The 18,547-nt window shown below is 38.3% G+C and overlaps 1 protein-coding gene across 1 annotated transcript in view; it reads right to left on the bottom strand.

Annotated features, from left to right (window-relative positions):
* EFCAB13 (EF-hand calcium binding domain 13) overlaps positions 1-18,547 on the bottom strand; it is a 224,760-nt gene that overhangs the window by 91,763 nt on the left and 114,450 nt on the right. The window contains exons 39-43 of the mRNA XM_060202483.1: positions 9,065-9,169; positions 5,374-5,427; positions 3,055-3,159; positions 1,942-2,001; positions 1,294-1,434 (exon numbers count right to left, since the gene is read on the bottom strand). Coding sequence (XP_060058466.1) covers positions 1,294-1,434; positions 1,942-2,001; positions 3,055-3,159; positions 5,374-5,427; positions 9,065-9,169 — 465 coding nt within the window. The remainder of the gene's footprint in view (positions 1-1,293; positions 1,435-1,941; positions 2,002-3,054; positions 3,160-5,373; positions 5,428-9,064; positions 9,170-18,547) is intronic.

The following is an 18,547-nucleotide window of genomic DNA, read 5'->3' as shown; positions in this document are numbered from 1 at the left end:
TTTGTAATAGCCAAAACCTGGAATAACCTAAGTGTCCAACAACAGATGAGGGGCTAAGAAAGTTGTGGTCTAAACTATCAAATGGCTTCATTCATATGTGGAATCTAGAGATCTGGTTTACATAAACTCGCCAAAGGGAGAAAAAATTCAAACAGAATAGAAAAAAGTAAATTGTAAGATTTAGGAGAACTCTGATGGTTATCGTTAGGGGGCGAGAGGGTAGGACTATAGACCGTTTGTGGTGGGTGTGATGTGGAACTATAAATTGTAATATTACAATAAATAATTAATAACAAATTTTTTTAAAAAATAAAGCTGTAGTCTATATACACAATGGAGTATTGCTCAGCTATCAAGAATGATGAAGTCACCTTCTTTGCCTCATCCTGGATGGAGCTTGAAGGAATCATGTTATGTGAGATCAGCCAGAAAGAGAAGGGTGAATCTGGGGTGATCTCACTCATGGACAGAGGCTGAGAAATAAAAACAGGAGGGAAACACAAAGCACAACTTGAACTGGGCTTGTTGTATTGCACAAAGTAAAGGACTCTGGGGCAGTGAGGGAAGGGTAGAGGGCTTTCAGGTCTCGGTGCATACTAGTGGAGGAGGACCTAGGCTGAGGTGGAGTATTTTGCTGAAAACTAAGAAATTTAACACATGGATCAGCAACTGTAGTAACTGTAAGCCATTCACCCCACCACCACCAATAAGAAAAAAGCACAGGTGTCCTATAGACTGTCCTATGTTGACATAAACACTCTACAACTCTATAATCTGGTATTCAATGTAATATTTAAAATGTAGCTAGTGTGACTGAAGAGCTATATTTTCAGTTTTATATAATTGGAGAGCCAAGTATAAAATATGTCTTACTTTAGGATGTGTTATTGTCCTAAGAATAAAGCATCCTGTGCAAATTTTTAAGTAGGAAAATTTCATAAATATTTGCTGTGGCCCTGTTAGTCTTAAACCCTGTGACAACCACTTGCCCAGTGAAGCTCTGAAAATTCTGTTTATACAAATGAAGAAATGTGATGTACTGAACACTGTACTTTTGAGTTCAAGTGCAATGTCTATTTTATCTACCATTTTACCTCTAGCATTTAAGACATAAGACCTGATATACAAAGCTCAATAAATATTGCTGTGTAAATGTAAGAGTGGTGGGGAAAGTATCTATTTTAGATTAATTAGAAGAAAAATCATTCTTACATAAGCCAAATAAGTAGCATGAAAGGCACCAGGATCATACCTTACATTCTGTAAGGGCACAATGATGACTAAGTCACTCACCATCAACTGATTTTTTTCCCAGTGTTTCCTGACCTGTAGTGTTTATAACCCCGTCTGAGGCTTTGTCAAGCTCTCCACCTGAAAGTTTGATTGCCATGTTCTCAAGAATAGTGTCAAGGCCATTACCATTAACTGGCAACTCTAAAAAAGGGAAATATATGAGAAAACTTAAGTCAAAGTCAACATATAGCAAGTTTTAAATCCCATGTGCCTAGTTGCCAATTGCCTGTTAAAAAGAGACTAGAGGCATTTTTAGCGTCTGAAGAGTGGCGATTCATGGGTCAACCTTTTAATTTACATTTAATACTGAGGATAAGTTTACAGAACAAAGGATATTGAACGAGGGTTAAAAACTCACTCAAAATAGCAGTTTTAATTAGAAATATTTACACTATTTAATAGAATTCAGTTTAGGTCTAATAGCATAGACTTTATGCATAGACCTCAATTTTAGTATTTCTATAGCTAAAATTAAGGTGATTTTAAAATTAAGGTTTTATTTTAAACAATAAAACATGGGATATTTTCCATTAACATACATGTATTAAAATGAATTTTAAAATATTTATGATGACAGAAAGAAAATTTTAATAACAAGGAAATAACAAAGCACAAGATTCTTAATCTTACTGGGTTGCCTCCACTCACCTCTTACAGCTGTCACACAACTCAGCAACCTATTCCTGTATGTCTTTCCATTAGCTGTAGCTGTAAAAAATACATAAAGAAGAAATACAGAAAGAAGTTGATACTAAGGCAATAATTAATATTCAAGTTCAGAAATATTGACCATAAAATAATTTACTCTTCAGCTTCACATAGTACCTTCTTTAAAAAGATAAGAGAAAAATGAGAACAAAAATCTTTCCTGTTTGTTTTTGTTTAATTACTTGGATTGCTGAGATCTGGCTTGCGGTGGTTCTGGGCATTGAACTTGGGACCTCCTACACCTGGGAACTTCCAGGAATGAAAGTTGTTTCACATAAACATTATACTGTCTCCCCAGCCCTACACACAAAACTCTAAATATGCCATATCTTTCAATTATTTAGTAGATGAGACAGTTATTAATACCTGTAATGCTAAAGCAAAAACATTTCCTTATCTTGTTTTTTTTTTTCTGACTCTACTTTTTTCTCCCATACTATGTACCTCTTTTCCCTGCTATTTTCTAACTGAAAACATCTCTATGGAATGGAAGTTAAAAATCAGCATTCCTATATCCTAATGGCAAGATTTATGAGGTTATTAATTTATAATTTTTACATTAAATTTATTCCTAAGTAATAGAAATGGATATCTCTGAAATGAAGAACATGCTAGTATCTATATTAAAATAACATAATAAATATAACTTATTAGGTAGTGGGATGTAATCTTAATTTAAATCAAGATATGATTTATAGTTGTAATGTCAATACACCCCTGCTGCCTATATCAACTCCTTGAAGGCAATACTTACCTTCTTCAATTGCACCCTGACTTTTTTTTTAACATTTATTTATTCCCTTTTGTTGCCCTTGTTGTTTTTTCATTGCTGTCGTTGTTGCATAGGACAGAGAGAAATGGAGAGAGGAGGGGAAGACAGGGAGCAGGAGAGAAAGATAGACACCTGCAGACCTGCTTTACGGCCTGTGAAGCAACTCCCCTGCAGGTGGGGTGCCAGGGGTTCAAATCAGGATCCTTATGCCGGTCCTTGTGCTTTGTGCCATGTGCGCTTAACCCGCAGGACTCCCACACCCTGGCTTTTTAAATACCCACCATTAGCTGAAAGTAACTTGTCTAGCTCCAGCTGTTGTCTTGGTGTGAGGTTTATTCCCATATCTCTTATTGTGGGACCCACATCACGAAGGTCAATTTCTCCCCCTTGAAATTAAAAGAAGTTGAGAAAAATGAAATGTTTTTAAATATAATAAATTCAAAACATGACAAAGGTATTAAGAGAACAGGATACCTGCTAGACAAACAGTCAATTTCAGATAAATATAATTAAAATATTTTCCCTTAACTTCCCTTTCCCTGAAAATAAACTAGTACAAAGATGCTTCTGGACCTTTTGGGGTAGAGACATGGTTAAATAATTGCAAGAAACCAGCTCCTCCCAAAACAACTACACACACAAAATGATAAACCACAGGAAAATCCCAGCAGTTCCAGAGCCAGTTTGACTGAGCCGCACGCCTGTCTTCCTGGAGGTGAGTGAAGGCCGTGCACAGTGGGTGGGAGAATGAGAAGACAGATTTGGGTATGCACACTAGCACTTGCCAGTACCACTGCTGCAGAGCAGATCCTGCAAAGACAGGAGTGAGTTTCTTGGAACTTCTGGTGGGGTTGGGCAGGGTGGGAATCAAACAATGTACTGCCTGCAAAGTTTCAGCACTGAGGCAGCAAAGGAAATGATCCAGATGCTGGTGAATGCGTCTAGTAGAGCCAGTCTGGCCAAACCCTCCTCCTCCAGCAGAGAATCAACTGGTCAAAGAGGGTCCACAATTAGAAGTGAAGGGCTGCTGTGAGAGTGAGTGGGACAACTGAGGATTTGTTCTGTTGAGCACAAGGATCTGACTGTTTCTAAGGAGGTCCATGCAGCAGTAACACCAATGACTTCTCCCTCCACATCACACCACATAAACAAAGGAGAATTCCATCACTAGAGCCGAAGTGCTACCAGAGGGCAAACAACAGAAGATAACCTAGATGTATAATTAGGGGAAAGCAACAGACTACATAAAACTCAGGTGAAACTCAAGAAAAATGAGTTCTTAGGGGGAAATTTAGAAGACAGAACTGGAGAAGCTACCAGAAAGAATTTAGATTATTAATTGTAATGGCATTCAGAGAATTTAGAAAAACTCAGGACCAGGGGTGGTGCACCTGTTTGAGAGCACATGTTACAGTGGGCAAGGACTCCAGTTCGAGCCCCTGGTCTCCACCTGCAGGGGGAAGCTTTGCTAGTGATGAAGCAATGCTGCAGGTATCTCGCCTTCTCTCTCCCTATCTCCCCATTTCTCATAATTTCTGGTCGTTTCTATACAAAAAAGATAGATAATAAAAAATTCAAAAATTTAGAAAAAGTCAGTACCAAGTGTTGGATGAAGCAGGATGAAGATACTATAAAGGGACAGAGAGGGAGGACACCGGGTGAAGCATGGACTGGACATGTGTATTTCATCAAAGCAAAGGACCCTGGAGAAAGAGAAAGAGGAGGGGCAGAAGAGAACTTTGGGATTCTGGTGCATAATGAAAACTGTATCCATGTGTCAGTGAATAATCATTAACCTCCTCAACAAAATTAAATTAAATTCTAAAAGAGTAATTAGACTTCTAGAGAAGTGAGAGGAAGGGCAGACATTTTATTTAAGGATATAATAGTATTAAACTAGCATTTTATATATATATTTATACTTTACTGTGAACCTACAGTACAATTTATTTAACTTCTGCTATGCTAAAATGTATGGTACAGTAATGAATAAACATTTTTAAATATATCAAAATGTTGTGAATGATGCAAAGATAATATTAAACTATCTAAATGTAACTGTCAAACCCACTACCACAACAGTATATTATTCCTGTAAAGCTAACAAAGGTTGAATTCTCATTTGTTAACAACATAATTTATCAACCAAGTTTAAAACATGGAATATGGTCACTAAATGAGGATGTCTGTAATGAGAAATCATTCAACCTAATAAAGTAGGACCCCTAAAAAATTTACTTATTGTCACACACAACAGTCTGAACATACCTCAGAGAATAACATGTAATATGATGTTGAATCAAGTAAGTCAGGCATAGTGAAATATATATTACACAGGTACATTTTTACAAAGCTAAAAATTGATGATGTGAATCTGTGGCCCTAGAAGAAAAAAGCTCTTACCCTCAAGGAGAAAGGGAAAATGAGTGTGAAGTGGTGTAAGGCAGTGTTCTAGTTGTTGGTCCAGGTAATAGGATATGCCCTTTATAAGAATTCTTAAACTGGACACATATAATTAGATAGTATAATAATTAGATGGTATACTGCAGTAAGTAGAAAAATAAAGACTTAAGTCAAATTTATAGCAATTTTTCACTCACCTGTAACAACTTGTACTGTATCCATCAATGTTTTCAAACACATCTTCTCTTTATCTATATAATAAGATGTAAATGACATACAATGAATTTATAAAAATATTTTAAGTAAAAATAATCTGGAAGCCAAATAAATTAATTGTTCCACAACATAACCTGGGCAAACTTTAATCACGTAAGTCTTATTTCTTAGAGTTTGGTTATATTTTAGTAATTTGTCCCTTGAAGCTTGAGCTACAAAGTCTGACTCAGGTGAAAATATACTTTCACTGGGTTATTACACTTTTTATAAAGTGAGAGGAAATACTATTTACATCCCTGAAAATCCTCAGTTCTGGCAATGCCATGAAGTTAGGTTGTCTGTTGAAAAAAGTTTTCATTTTGACTTTGGTCTATTCCTAGAATACTCTGATTCTGAGTCGCTTACTGTTGTTTCAAATAAACGGTTACAATATGCTATAAGTCAAGGCTTAATTGTCTAAAAACAGTTGTTTCCTTAGGGAATCATTAACTTAGTCATTGACTCAACTACTCACTCAGCTCTCATTCAGTATTTATGTAGTACCTATTTAGATGCCAAGTACTCTGCTAAGTTTTAGATGTAGGAAGATGAATAATACTGTCTTCTCTACTCCAACAGTCGATTAAAGTTGCAAGGTATAAAATGAACAATCAACACATTGTGGCAAATATAGTGAAAAATATGTGCATAGTTATTGTGAAACAGAGAGAAAATCTATCTAGCATAGCCTAGTCAACTAAGGGAAAACTTCCCTAGAAAGGATGGATCCCAACTCTAACAAGCACTGAAAAGGAGTTAGATAAGGGACCCTCTGAACACTGAAGAGAGCATAAACACAGCAATGATGTGAGCAAAAGCATGCTACACGTATGCCTGAGAAAAAATGGCACCGAGGCAAAGGACTCTGGGGAAGGAAAGGGAGGAAGTGGACAGCACACTGGGGTCCTGGGGCATGATGGTGGAAAAAGACCTAAGTTGGGGTGAGAGTGTTCTGCAGACATGTATCCCCAGATGACACATGTGCCCATGTGCTAGCAACTCCACTATAAACCATTAACACCCAATGAATTTTTTTTAATGGACATACTGAAACTAGACTACTATACATGGGAGATTGGTATCCTAGATCATGAAGGAATTTGATTTATCATATAAAGGGACTTAACACTTTTCCTGGTACAGGCAGGAAAGCATGAAATAAATTTAAATTGAGGCATCATGTTATAAAATTTGCAGTTCTTTAACTGTCTAGATTTCAGTTCTGAGTACATAGTCCTTCAGTCTAAGCATTTAATGTTTAAAAATTTGCTTTTTATATGAATCACTTTGATAACTACTTTGTGAAAGCCATTGCTGAAATGAAAGAACTTAAAATGTGCCACAGATAACATAAAGTCATTGATGGATTTATATATAGGATTTTCAACATTTTTTATTTTATTTATTGAGAAAGGAGGAGAGAGAAAGAACCAGACATCACTCTGGCACATGTGCTGCCAGGGATTGAACTTGGGACCTCATGCTTGAGAGTCCAAAGCTTTACCACTGCGCCACCTCCCGGACTACAACATTTTATAATGAAAGTTTGCAAATATATAGCAAAGTTGGAAGATTGTGCAATGAAACTTACATGTCCACCATCTAGATTTTACTATTGATTTTCAACTATACCTTGGTTGTCATATACCCACCTGTCCATCTGTTTGCAGTAATTTTAAAATGTGTATTTATAGGTAAAACTGACATGATTAAGTCCAGACACGGGGTGGGGCAGGAAGTGGAGCTGGGGAGGAGAGTTTAAAAATGAATACTATATATCTAGCACAGGGGACTTGGTGGGTAGTTACACAACACATGAAACAGAGAATATAGAACTAAGAAATTCAGCAGGGGACTAGCGGATTCTGCTTTAAATATTTCAAAATAATTGGACTTTTGCAGAATATCCAAGTAGCGATATCCCAAGGGGTGTTTGGATGTGCCAGTGTGAATCCCCAGAAATACTTTTCTGAAAGTCATAAGCAGGCACCTGCAGGAAGGAAGCTTCACAAGCAGTAAAGCAGGGCTGCGAGTGTCTCATTTTTCTTTTTAACTACAGATATTTACTTTTTAATTTTTATTTAGAAAAAGGAAACATTGACAAGACCATGGGATAAGAGGGTACAGTTCCACACAATTCCCACCACCAGAACTCCGTATCCCATCTCATTTTCTAACTCTCCCTCCCCTCTCAATTTCTCTTTGTATCCAATAAATATATTTTTAAAAGAAAGTTATAATAAACATTTAGGTGATATTTAAATCATAGATATTAATAAGATAATCCAGAACATGTAAAATCAAAATCAGAAAGAAATGAGAAGCCAAAGAAACAATTTCAAGAATACCAAAATCATCATCAATATCAAAAACAGTAGAGAGCTCCAAAAAGAAACACAATGAATGTCTTTCAAATGGCAAATTACTGGTGTTCATAGAGAGGTCTCAGTAGTGTTCTGGAGCTGAATCAGAATACAGAAGTGAATGCGAAATGTGGAAACAGTGACTTCCCAAGTAATTTCCTTCACACCATTCCCCTCTGCTTCCTGAGAAGTCACAGATATGACAGGTATTCTCAGAATCAGCCTAGTCAAGTGGTTTATATTCTTATGAATTCCAAAAGTCAAGAGAGGATTATTTTCTCACTCTAAAAATGAATTTTTCCCCTTAGATGTTGCAATGACTCTATAAGTACAAAGTTAATTTGTTTGGCTTCGTATGTTAACTCTCTTTTCAGTCACCACGTTCCAGATGCCATCAGGATGCTGGCCAGGCTTCCTTGGATTGAAGAACCACCAATGTGTCCTGGAGCTCAGCTTCCCCAGAGACACACCCTACTAGGGAAAGAGAGAGGCAGACTGGGAGTATGGACCAACCAGTCAACGCCCATGTTCAGCGGGGAAGCAATTACAGAAGCCAGACCTCCCACCTTCTGCATCCCACAATGACCCTGGGTCCATGCTCCCAGAGGGATAGAGAATGGGAAAGCTATCAGGGGAGGGGGTGGGATATGGAGATTGGGTGGTGGGAATTGTGTGGAGTTGTACCCCTCCTACCCTATGGTATTGTTAATTAATCCTTTCTTAAATAAAAAATAAAAAATAATAAAAAAAGAAATACTCATGCATAAATTCTTATAATCAAACTTTTGTAAAGGACTTCTTAATTCTAAATGAGTCTATATATTCTTAAGTCTCATATAAGAATATATATTATGGGAGTCGGGCTGTAGCGCAGCGGGTTAAGCGCAGGTGGCGCAAAGCACAAGGACCGGCATAAGGATCCCGGTTTGAACCCCGGCTCCCCACCTGCAGGGGAGTCACTTCACAGGCGGTGAAGCAGGTCTGCAGGTGTCTATCTTTCTCTCCTCCTCTCTGTCTTCCCCTCCTCTCTCCATTTCTCTCTGTCCTATCCAACAACGACAACAACAACAATAAAACAACAAGGGCAACAAAAGGGAATAAATTAATAAAATAAATATTTAAAAAAATAAAAAAAGAATATATATTATATGCAAGTAATATATATTCTACTATATTATATATACTATATATAAAGAACATAAAGAATATATATTATATATTCCTATTTATTATATAATAAGTCTTATATTCTTATATCTATATGAGTCACCATCAGCTGGAAGGCTTCTTTTCAGCATTTCAAGTTCTTCTTTGTTGAGTTCTACCCCCATGTTTTTCAGTATGTCATCCAGTTCTTTTATATCAATCACTTCTCCTTAACAAAGAGAAAGAAATATAAAAGTTCCAATGAATGCTGAAAATATTTCATTTATTTTTCCTTTAGCTACAGGTATTTTAAGGGCAGAAATATATACACACATCCCAGAAACTGTTTGATACACAGAGATTCAATACAGCTCAAGTTAAGCTCTTAATGTTTTTGGAGGAATAGCTATACACACCATGACTTTTTTAAAATTTCTTTATTGAGGAATTAATGTTTTACATTCGAAAGTAAGTACAATAGTTTGTACATGCATAACATTCCCCAGTTTTCTATATAACAATACAACCCCCACTAGGTCCTCTGTCACCCTTTTGGGACCTGTATTCTCCCCCCCCACACACACACACACCCCAAGTCTTTTTCTTTGGTGCAGTACGTCAATTCCAGTTCAGGTTCTACTTGTGTTTTCTCTTCTGATCTTGTTTTTCAACTTCTACCTGAGAGTGAGATCATCCCATATTCATCCTTCTGTTTCTGACTTATTTCATTTAACATGAATTTTTCAAGGTCTATCCAAGATCGGCTGAAAATGGTGAAGTCGCCATTTTTTATAGCTGATTAGTATTCCATTGTGTATATAGACCACAACTTGCTCAGCCACTCATCTGTTGTTGGACACCTGGGTTGCTTCCAGGTTTTGGCTATTACAAATTGTGCTAAGAACATATGTGTACACAGATATTTTTGGATGGGTGTGTTGGGTTCCTTAGGATATATCCCCAGGAGAGGAATTGCAGGGTCATAGGGTAGGTCCATTTCTAGCCTTCTGAGAGTTCTCCAGACTGTTCTCCACAGAGGTTGGACCAATATACATTCCCACCAGCAGTGCAGGAGGTTTCCTTTGACCCCACACCCTCTCCAGCATTTGCAGCTGTTAACTTTTCTAATGTGTGACATTCTCACAGGAGTGATGTGGTATCTCTTTGTTGTCTTTATTTTCATTTCTTTGACAACCAAAGACTTGGAGCATTTTTTTTCATTTGTTTCTCAGCCTTTTGGATCTCTACTGTGGTGAATGTTCTGTCCATGTCCTCCCCCCATTTTTGGATGGGGTTATTTGTTTTCTTGTTGGTGAGTTTGGCAAGCTCTTTATATATTCTGGTTATTTACTCTTGTCTGATGTATGGCATGTAAAGATCTTTTCCCATTCTGTGAGGAGTCTCTTGGTTTGGGTAGTTTTTTTTTTTGTTTTTTTTTTTTTTTAGTATTTATTTATTCATTTTCCCTTTTTGTTGCCCTTGTTGGTTTTTTTATTTAAGAAAGGATTAGTGAACAAAAGCATAAGGTAGGAGGGGTACAACTCCACACAATTCCCAACACCCAATCCCCATAACCCACCCCCTCCCCTGATAGCTTTCCCATTTTCTATCCCTCTGGGAGCATGGACTCAGGGTCGTTGAGGGATGCAGAAGGTAGAAGGTCTGGCTTCTGTAATTGCTTCCCCGCTGAACATGGGCGTTGACTGGTCGGTCCATACCCCCAGTCTGCCTCTCTCTTTCCCTAGTAGGGTGTGACTCTGGGGAAGCTGAGCTCCAGGACACATTGGTGGGGTCTTCAATCCAGGGAAGCCTAGCCAGCATCCTGGTGGCATCTGGAACCCGAGTAATGAAGCTGAAGGGTTGTCATTCCACACGTGAAGTCTCTGGATACATTCTGGGGTGAAGCATGTTGAGGTAGCAATCGTTGCTTTGGTTAGTTTGTGATCGGCAGATGCAATGTTATTTGGTTTGGATTGGGAGATGCATACGGGAAAGTGGGCCCTATCCAAGGGTTCCAGGACTGGGGGAAGTAGGGGCTCTATAGTGAAGATGTGAGGTTCCTGCTGTCTTAGGGTTCAAAAAGACAATCGATAGTTAATATTATCATCACATTATTTGTTAATTGGGTTAACTTTGAAAAGTCCCTTTGTTATGGTTTCCTGGACAGTACCCAGTATCTTGTATATAGCTGTGCTATTGGAAGCTTCTAATCTACTTGGTCTAGGCTTTTGAGAGAGTCCGCATATCAAATACATAGCCTATATATTAAAAAGATTCAGTTTGTCTTTTGAGAAACTTTGAGACATACAATTGATTTCCCCCTCTCATATTAATTAACTACTGATTTATATGTCTACATTTTGCTAGGAGTGTACATAAACACCATTCCCACCACCAAAGGACTGTGACCCATCCCTCCCGCCCACTTCCACCCACCACTGGCCCAGGAAGCTACCCTTGTTGGTTTTTTATTGTTATAATTATTGTTGTTGTTGTTATTGATGTCTTCGTTGTTAGGACAGAAATGGAGAGAGGAGGGGAAGACAGAGAGGGGGAGAGAAAGACAGACAACTGCAGACCTGCTTCACTGCCTGTGAAGCGACTCCCCTGAAGGTGGGGAGCTGGGGGCTTGAACCGGGATCCTTAACGCCGGTCTTTGTGCTTTGCACCACCTGCACTTAACCGCTGCGCTACCACCTGATTCCCAGGTAGTGGTTTCTTTTGCTGTGCAGAAACTTTTTAATTTGATAGTAGTCCCATAGGTTTATGCTTGCCTTAGTCTTCTTTGTAATTGGATTCATTTCATTGAATATGTCTTTAAAATTTATGCGGAAAAGAGTTCTGCCAATATTTTCCTCTAAGTATCTGATAGTTTCTGGTCTAACATACAAGTCCTTGATCTACTTGGAATTTACTTTTGTATTTGGTGAAATATAGTGGTTCAGTTTCGTTCTTCTGCATGTTTCAACTCATTGTTTCCAACATTTGTTGAAGAAACTCTGCTTTCCCCATTTAATAGTCTGGGTACTGTTGTCAAAGATTAGATGTCCACAGGTGTGTGGGCTCACTTCTGGGCTCTCAGTTCTATTCCACTGGTCAGACACACCCTAACTTTTACCTATCTTTCTCTCTCCACATCTCTCATTCTCTCCCATATATATCCTGTCTCTCTCCACATCTCTCACTCTCTCCCATATAAATCCTGTCTCTGAAGTTTTGATCAGGTGCAATTTTTCTGCTCCAGGTTGAATTTTTCATTCAGATAGAAAATAATAATAACAATGATAGTAATGATAATAAATGACAGAAAAGGGAGAGACACCATGGCACTGGACATTCCCCAGTGCTGACATAGTACTCCCCATGTAGTTCCAGGGCTTGAATATGGGCTGTCTATGGCAGAACAGGTTCCCTACCTAGTGAGATGTGTCTTGGTCTGCCTGAATTATTTTGTCTAGCATAATCATCTTAAAATCCATTCACACTGTCACAAAATGCACTATTTCATATTTTTAATAGTTAAGTAGTATCCTGTTTATGATACATCCTATGTCTTCATTATCCATCTATTATTCATCAGTGGGCATTTAGGATAATTCCATGTTGGCATTGTGAATAACACTATTGTGGAAATCGGGTTGTAAATAGCCTTTCAAATGATTAGTGTTTTCGTGTCCCTTAGATGAATGATATTACTAGATCATATTATTTTTTCATTTTTAGTTTTTTTTTTAAAGATAGAGAAGCAGTGAACCAGAAAGAGTGAAAGATGCCACAACACTCCTTCCAGATGATGGGGGCCAGGTTTGAACCTGGGTTGTGCATATGACAAAGTAGCACACTATCCAAGAGAACTATTTCACTGGCCCTTCCAGTTTTTTGTTTGTTTCCCTTCCTTTATTTTTTTAATATTTATTTATTTTGGTAGGAAAGAGACAAGTTGAGAAGGAAGGGGGATATAGAGGCCGAGAGAGACAGAGGTAGACCTGCAGTACTATACCACTGCTTGTGAAGCTTCCCCCTGCAGGTGGGGACCAAAGGCTTGAATCTGAGTCTTTACACGTGGTAATATGTGTTCAACTAGCTGTGCCTCTGCCCAGATTCTACTTGTTACTTTGTAAGATTTATCATGTATGGTCTTAATTTTGTTAGGGTATATCCCATTCCTTAATTCATAGTTTACTGTTTATCATAGGAGCTTGCCGGGTCTTATGAAATGCTTTTCCAACATCCACTGATATAATTTTTCTCTTTCTTTTTTATATAATTAATTAATCAGTTCTTTTAATTGAACTATCTTGCACCCATGTAATGATTCCATTTGGTCACAGTATATGATTCTTTGAATGTACTGCTGAATGTTAATTTTTGACACCAAATTATTGCTGGGGCTCTGTGTCTGCATAGCTCTACTTCCAACAGCCATTTTCCTTTTTTTTAAGCTTTGTTTTTATTATTTTTTATTTTATTTATAAAAATGAAACATTGACAAAACCATAGGATAATAGGGGTGCAACTCCACACTATTCCCACCACCAAAACTCCGTATCCCATCCCCTCCCCTGATAGCTTCCCTATTTTTTATCCCTCTGGGAGTATGGACCCAGGGTCATTGTGGGATGCAGAAGGTGGAAGGTCTGGCTTCTGCAACTGCTTCCCTGCTGGACATGGGTGTTGGCAGGTTGATCCACACTCCCAGCCTGCCTCTCTCTTTCTCTAGTGGGGCAGGGCTCTTTTCTCTTTCTTTCTTTTCTAAAAAGAGATAAAAGTGGAGGAGAGGGAGAAAGGGAATTGTTTGGGGGAATCACAGTTTGCTTTCTACTATCCTACCATGAACACACCTCCAGAACCCCAAGTCTATCATAATAACCTGGTATCCTGACATCACTGGTTTTCTATTTTTCACTCAGATCTTATGTCTGGTATTAAGAATTATATTTCATTTTTTCTCAAGAATGTCATAATATCATACAATAAGTATTATTTTGAGTGTTTTCTTTTGCTCAGGAAAATAATTTGAGATTCATTCAAGATACTGCATGTATCAGTCAACACTCTGTTTTTGAGCAGTATTCCAGTTTGAGTGATACCCCATTGTATGAATATAACATACTTGGCATATCTCTTTGTGGGTCACTGGGATTGTTTCCATTTGTCAGTTGCTATGAATGTTAATGCACAAATATTTGGTTGACATATGTATTCATTCTTTGGAAAATAGCTTAAAAGTGGAATCACTGGGGGGTCGGGCGGTGGCACAGCGGGTTAAGCGCATGAGGAGCAAAGCGCAAGGACCGGCATAAGGATCCCGATTCAAGCCCCTGGCTCCCCACCTGTAGGGGAGTCACTTCACAGGTGGTGAAGCAGGTCTGCAGGTGTCTATCTTTCTCTCCCCCTCTCTGTCTTCCCCTCCTCCCTCTATTTCTCTCTGTCCTATCCAACAACAAATAGCGTCAACAATGGCAATAATAATAACCACAATGAGGCAACAACAACCAGGGCAACAAATGGGGGAAAAAATGGCCTCCAGGAGCAGTGGATTCATGGTGCAGGCACCGAGTCCAGCAATAACCCTGGAGGGAAAAAAAAAAAACTGGAATCACTGGATATTATGGTAAATTTATGTCCATCATTGTTTTAGTGCTGCACCAGGTATGGTGACCTGAGGACCTCGAGTTTGCATGAAACTCCTGAGTAGTCTCCCTGGGTTACTTTTTATAATTCAGTGTCCTTAAAGAGAGAAAAAGACACCAATGATATGCTCAACCATCCATGGAGTCCCACTAGTTCTGTTCATGGTACCCCCACATTGTGCCAGGATTTGATAGCACTCTATCAGCAAAGCTCTCTCCCAGCTCCTTTCTCTCCCTTTTAAGAAAATGATTATACTGAACTCAACTGTGTTTAGAAGTCCATCTATCAACTGCATGAGTTTCAATTGTTGCACACTGTTTCCAGTCTTGGTATTGTCAATCTTTCTTATTCTACTGCTAAATGAATGCACAGTAGTGCCTCACAATGATTTAAATGCATTTTGATTAATGGGATTCCAACTCACATCTGTGGGAATGACTCATATCAGCAAAACAGGAAATGGCATCTGTAGGCAAAGTTGTGGAGAAAAAGGGACTCTTACATTGCTGGTTGGAATGAAAAGTGGTACAACCCCTCTGGAAGACTGTATGGACTGTCCTTAAACAAGTATGATCCATGACCTACCAACATCCATGTCCAGTAGAGAAGCAATTATAGAAGCTAGACTTTCCACCTTCTGCACCCCATAAAAAATTTTGGTCCATATTCCCAAAAGGATAAAAAAAAAAAAAAACAGGGAAGGGAGTTGGGCATAGCACAGCGGGTTAAGGGTTAAGCGCAGGTGGCGCAAAGCTTAAGGACAGGCATAAGGATCCCGGTTCGAGCCCCCAGCTCTCCACCTGCAGGGGAGTCGCTTCACAGGTGGTGAAGCAGGTCTGCAGGTGTCCGTCTTTCTCTCCCCCTCTGTCTTTCCCTCCTCTCTCCATTTCTCTCTGTCCTATCTAACAACAACAATAACTACAACAATAAAAGAACAAGGGCAACAAAAGAAAATAAATAAAAATAAAAACAAACAAACAGGGAAGCTTCCAATAGAGGGGATGGACACAGACCTTTGATTATTGGGAACTGTGTAGAACTGTACCCCTGTTATCTTACAATCTTGTTAATAATGATTAAATCACTAATAATTTTTTTTAATTATGATCCAGCAATACCACTCTTAGGCACTTATCCAAAGGGTAGAAATCACTAGTTTGAAGGGACATGCTCACCCCTTTGTCCATAGCTGCATTAGTCACAATAGCCAAATATAGGAAGGAGTATAAATGCTCACCCACAGATGATTGGCTAGAGAAGTTATGGGATATATATATATATATATATATATATATATATATATATATATATATATATATTCATGGAATACTACTCTGCTATTAAAAAAAAGATAGTATCATGTTCTTTGGGACAAAATAGCTGGAACTAGAGGTGATCATGCTTAGCAAGACTAGTACAGACGTAAAGAATGCCAAGTGGTCTCACTCATGTGGAATCTAGAAAGCTGAAACTCAAGAACTTGCAAAAATAAAAAAAAGTTTTAAAATCGGGTCAGGCAGTGGCACACCTGGTTAAGCACACACATGACAGTGCACAAGAACCCAGGTTCAAGCCCCTGGTCCCCACTTGCAGGGGGAAGCTTCACAAGTGGTGAAGCAGAACTGCAGGTGTCTTTCTGTCCCTTTCTGTCTCTACCTCTCTGTTTGTTTCTATTCAATAATAAATACGTATATGATTTTAAAAGGTTTAAAAATAATAAAAATAAAGCCAAAAAACCCAAAAGGAAACACACTCTCTAAGACTTTGTGAGAACTCTGGTGGCTCTCACTGTGGGTGGGTTCAGAGTGAGCACAAAACTCTGGTGGTGGGTAAGGTATGGAACTATATCCTGTGGCATAATCTTGCAAACCGCTGTTGATCACAAATCTAAAGAGATGACTTGAAAAGGAAAAAGCAAATGAACTCCATTGATGATTAAAAATAATGATCTTACTGTTGACTGTAAAACATTAATCTCACAATAAAGAAATTGTTTAAAAAGAAAAATATGCACTAATAGTATTGGTGATATGCTTTCTCAGACCTCTTATGTCTGAAAGATATTTCTTCTTTAAATAAATAAATAAAACTATTGAGCTTCCTTTTATGGCATTAGCCACTGTTATCATTTGTAAAATGTTCAAATGTGTTCCTTTAAAAAATTAACAAAAATGATTTAAAAAGAACAGAGCAAAACTCTGCTACCTTATGCAATTATCAAATTATAATGCAGGGCATTTGCATGTAGGGTATGCAGTATGCCTCCAAGTCACCTCCCCAGCTCCAATACCACTTTTTACTTGAAACAGTGAGCTACTCAGACAGGGTTGGGACACTCCTCTTTAAACCCACTCCCAATGCAGCTCTCTGCCAGGGCTCACTTAGATTTACATCTTTGAGACTGAAGCAAACTTGACCTTTTTTCAATATGGAAAGAAAATATAAATCAAATTTTATAAATCTATTTCATCACATGAAACTTCAGCCAACAGCTATTTGAAAATGATGTTAACATCACACTCAGGATTACTCTATTTTCTAGGAGTTGATGTTTTCAGCGATCAAGAAATACAGTATTTTGCTACTGGAAATGCCACTATAAGACAGAATGCTAGAAATAATGCAGCTTCTGTTTCCAAAATCTATATACTAGAATGACTCAAAAGTAATAACAAAAGTGAAATTGTTCACATGTGAGTAATAATCAGGATAAACACTGCAGCCTCAAGTCATGCCAGCTGGTATTCTCAAGGAAAATGAGGAAACGATTAAAATAAACAAGGTAAGCCATCAGACTTCAGGAAAACAACAGAATTTTTGTTGCCAATGATAATATTTGATTTTTCAAATGAAAATGAAAGTTTTGGGTGACTTTCATCCACCAATAAGCTTGAGCTCTCCCAAACATTAAAGATATTTCTTTGCTATAAGTTCTGTGAGTTATAATAATGAATATGAATTAAAACTACATATAATGAAGTGTGTTATCTGGAAAAAATGGAAAATAACAAAAAATAACAAAAATGGAAAAATAAATGGAAACAGACTTTGCACAACAAAAGACACAAAGGTGGGAGGACACAGAAAAACTACCCTCCGGTGAGACAAAAAACTCACCATGTGACAATAAGCCACAAATAGGAAGAAGAGATATATGAAGCACAGAGCTCTGCTCAGCTAGATCAGTGGAAAGCAGACTTTGCTGAAATTCTGGTACGCTAATTCTATTCCTATAACTCTGCAACTATGGAAAATGAGAAGTGCAGAACTGCAGGAAGGGATAGAGGAGACTGCAACACCTGTGAAAGCTTTTCAAAGGTCTGGTGGCAGTGAACAACACATCATCTGAAATTCAGCTTTCTAGTGACAGAGTCTGGGTGTATATTCAGGAAGAATCCCCTTCTGGAGGGTCAGAACCTGTTGGATACTGCCTCACAAAGCCTGTAACCCCACAGAATGCCAAGTGGAAAATCAATAAAAGGCAAAGTCACAAATATGGGCCTCCTGACTTTGGAGCAGCTAGCCAGAGCTCTGGGGTTGTCACAGTGAAATTCAGTCCCCACTGTAGCATACCATGGGTCAGAGACCTGGCTTACAACCCACAGATACTATTCCTGGCTTACTGACTGAGCTCAGAGCTGTCACTACCTAGGCTGAGGCTAGACACAATGGTTCAACACAGTGGTTCAGTGGTTTCCTTCCTTCCTTCCTTCCTTCCTTCCTTCCTTCCTTCCTTCCTTCCTTCCTTTCTTTCCTTCTTTACTTATTTATTTATAAAAAGGAAACACTGACAAAACCATGGGATAAGAGGGGTACAACTCCACACAATTCCCACCACCAAAACTCCGTATCCCATCCCCTATTTCTAAGCATTCACAAGTGAAAATGTTAGCTCACTATCCAGATTCAAACACAGATCCCCAGGATCAGGTCATCATGAAGCATCAAACATAAAGGGAAGACAGAGGAAATC

This window comes from Erinaceus europaeus, chromosome 12, assembly GCF_950295315.1.
Source record: "Erinaceus europaeus chromosome 12, mEriEur2.1, whole genome shotgun sequence".
Taxonomy (NCBI): Eukaryota; Metazoa; Chordata; class Mammalia; order Eulipotyphla; family Erinaceidae; genus Erinaceus; species Erinaceus europaeus.
The sequence above is the reverse complement of the archived record's forward strand: the minus strand, read 5'-3'. Positions and strand labels throughout refer to the sequence as shown.